The 3076-nt window shown below is 57.4% G+C and overlaps 1 protein-coding gene across 1 annotated transcript; it reads right to left on the bottom strand.

Annotated features, from left to right (window-relative positions):
- Window positions 1-971: 971 nt before the first annotated feature.
- On the bottom strand, window positions 972-3076 carry ACTG1 (actin gamma 1). The gene is made up of 4 exons (XM_018087415.3): window positions 3014-3076; window positions 2427-2865; window positions 1973-2154; window positions 972-1893 (listed from the first exon to the last, which is right to left on the bottom strand). The coding sequence occupies exons 2-4, from the start codon at window positions 2860-2862 to the stop codon at window positions 1750-1752; spliced, it is 762 nt and encodes a 253-aa protein (XP_017942904.1). The 5' UTR covers window positions 2863-2865; window positions 3014-3076; the 3' UTR covers window positions 972-1749.

The raw sequence follows: 3076 nt of genomic DNA, 5'->3' as shown, positions 1-3076 counted from the left end.
AGGACAGACAGCCGGCTGCTGGGAGGGAGGGACAGACAGACGGGCAGACAGGTGGCAGGGAGGAGGCCGGACAGATTGGTGCAGGGACAGGAGGGTGGCTGGACAGACAGACGGACACAGGGAGGGACAGATGGACAGGCAGACGGGCACGGGGAGACAGGAAGGGATGGACAGCTGGACGGACAGACGGGGGCAGGGAGGGACGGGCAGCGGGTGAGGAACTGGCAGGGTGGACAGACAGATGGACACGGGTGGATGGACAGATGGACATGGGAAGGAATGGACAGCTGGACAGACAGATGGATGCAAGGAGGCTGGAAGGATGGACAGACGGATGCAGAGGGCTGAAGGGTGGGAGCAGAGCTGGCAGGGTGGACAGACAGGGATGGACAGACAGACGGACAGGTGCAGAACATGGGTGGACAGATGGACAGGTGGGCAGTTGCAGGTGCTGGGCAGTGGGGGAGCACAGGAGCTGTGGGGGCCCACGAAGAGGGGGGGCAGGACACCCCCACCGACCCAGAGGGACCTGCACCCCCAAATCAATGGGAACAGCAACTGCAGGGTCCTCACACACACCTGTGTCATGTCCCCTCAGCCACCCGTGTCCAGTCCCGAGGGCACCAACCCCAGGGGCTGAAGGGATCCCTGGAGTGAATCCCTGGATGACCTGGAGTGTATCCCACCCACCCCAACACCCCAACCCCTGGACATGGGGCACCTCAGTCCCAGAGCGATGGAGCAGGGTGGCAGGGTGGGCTGCAGACCCCAAGGCAGGGCCTCAGCTGGTGGGCAGGACTCCTGCAATTCCACAGACAGGGGCAAGAGTAGCCAGGAGCCTGTGTAAGAAAATCCAGCTTCTTGGCCCCCAAACACCTGTTTTTAGCCCCAAAACCCCACCCCAGTTTCCTGGGGAAGCTCCCACCCAATCCCCCCCTTCCCCACCTCACCACACACAATCTCAGCAGGAGTTACTGCAGCTTTTTTTCCATTTTATTTTCCTTACACAATGAAGTGTTTGTTGGGCATTACAATTTCTCAACTTTTTTCGGATGATTCTTAAACAAATTTTGGTTTGTTTTTTTTTTTCTACCGTCACGTGAGAACATTAAGGCAACGTACAAAAAAAAAAAAAAAAAAACAAAAAAAAAAAAGAAAAAAAAAATCTGACATAAATTAAAATGCAGAAATTTACAGGTGTAAATGCAGAGTTTCAGCAACTCAGAGCTGAGGACTCGAGCCCTGCGGTGGGACCAGGAGGAGGAGGGGGATGAGGAGGGTGTAAGGCTCGGATGCGATATGTTTGTTTTTTTTTTTCCCAACCTTGCTAGAAACGGTGAAAAAAAAAAAAAAAAAAAAAATTCTCGATGGACTCCTACCAGCCTCTACAGGAAACCTGGAATATTCCACACGGGATGTACGGCAAACTCTGGCTCCAAATACCCTGTACAGAGCGGTCCCGGGGCCGCTGTCAGTGTGGGGGGGCCCCGGGATGGGGAAATCCCGGGATCAGGGAGCCCCGGGGAGCCAGATCCGTACAGGGTATGAGCTCGGGGAGTGGCTAACTCGGTTACAACAAGGTCAAATCAAGTGACAGCGCGCCCATCCACGTGTCTAACATCAGGTACAGACTTCCCAAGGGCAGGATTTCTTTTGGAAGAAGGCTTATTCCAGTTGCAGGAGGCTGGCATGAGGTGTATGGATGCCTGGGCACAGCTCCCGGGCGTGGCAGCGGGGCCCGCAGTCCGTTTAGAAGCATTTACGGTGCACGATGGAGGGGCCGGACTCGTCGTACTCCTGCTTGCTGATCCACATCTGCTGGAAGGTGGAGAGGGACGCCAGGATGGAGCCGCCGATCCACACGGAATATTTGCGCTCCGGCGGGGCGATGATCTGCGGGAGAGGAGAGAACAGTGGTCAGGGCACAGCCAGAGCCTTCCCTTCACCCCTCACCCCCTGGAGCCCGTCCCACCTTGATCTTCATGGTGCTGGGGGCCAGCGCCGTGATCTCCTTCTGCATCCTGTCGGCGATGCCGGGGTACATGGTGGTGCCTCCAGACAGCACCGTGTTGGCGTACAGGTCCTTCCTGATGTCCACGTCACACTTCATGATGGAGTTGAAAGTGGTCTCGTGGATGCCACAGGATTCCATGCCTGGGTGGGGAGGAGAGAGGGGCAGGTTCGTTAGTGCCACCCAGGATGCCCAAGTGCCCACCGGACCACCTTGTCAGTGCCACCCAGCCCCCTTTCTGCCACAAAGCAGCTTGTTACTACTAACCCAGGACCCCTCACTGCCCACCCACCACAGTTAGTGTCAGACAGGTCCTTGCATGTACCACTCAGGACCTCCTGGTGATGCATCCTGAACCCCTCCCCTCCACCCATCAACCCCACCCCACCCGGAGCTGACCCTGCCCCACACATACCCAGGAAAGAAGGCTGGAAAAGGGCCTCTGGACACCGGAACCTCTCGTTGCCGATGGTGATGACCTGCCCGTCGGGCAGCTCGTAGCTCTTCTCCAGCGAGGAGGAGGAGGCGGCCGTGGCCATCTCCTGCTCGAAGTCCAGGGCCACGTAGCAGAGCTTCTCCTTGATGTCCCGCACGATCTCCCGCTCGGCCGTGGTGGTGAAGCTGTAGCCCCTCTCTGTCAGGATCTTCATGAGGTAGTCGGTGAGGTCGCGGCCGGCCAGGTCCAGACGCAGGATGGCGTGGGGCAGAGCGTAGCCCTCGTAGATGGGCACGGTGTGGGTCACACCGTCCCCAGAGTCCATTACAATGCCTGTGGTGCGGCCAGAGGCGTAGAGGGACAGCACGGCCTGAATGGCCACGTACATGGCCGGGGTGTTGAAGGTCTCAAACATGATCTGGAAGGAGGAGAAGAGTCAATTAACAGCGGGTCCCCAGCTGGGCGTGTGCACTCAGTGTTAGAACACACATGCTTGGCATGCAGAGCAACCCGGTATGTGAAGGGAAAGCCAAAAAGGATGCAGGCAGAAACACAAATGAAAGAACCTGAGACGTCAGGGGAGAAATGCCAGGAGAACAGAACCCTGAAAATGTCGGGAGAAACAAAAC

This window comes from Manacus vitellinus, unplaced genomic scaffold (genome assembly GCF_001715985.3).
Source record: "Manacus vitellinus isolate BGI_N305 unplaced genomic scaffold, ASM171598v3 scaffold_24_pilon, whole genome shotgun sequence".
In the NCBI taxonomy this organism is placed as follows: Eukaryota; Metazoa; Chordata; class Aves; order Passeriformes; family Pipridae; genus Manacus; species Manacus vitellinus.
The sequence above is the reverse complement of the archived record's forward strand: the minus strand, read 5'-3'. Positions and strand labels throughout refer to the sequence as shown.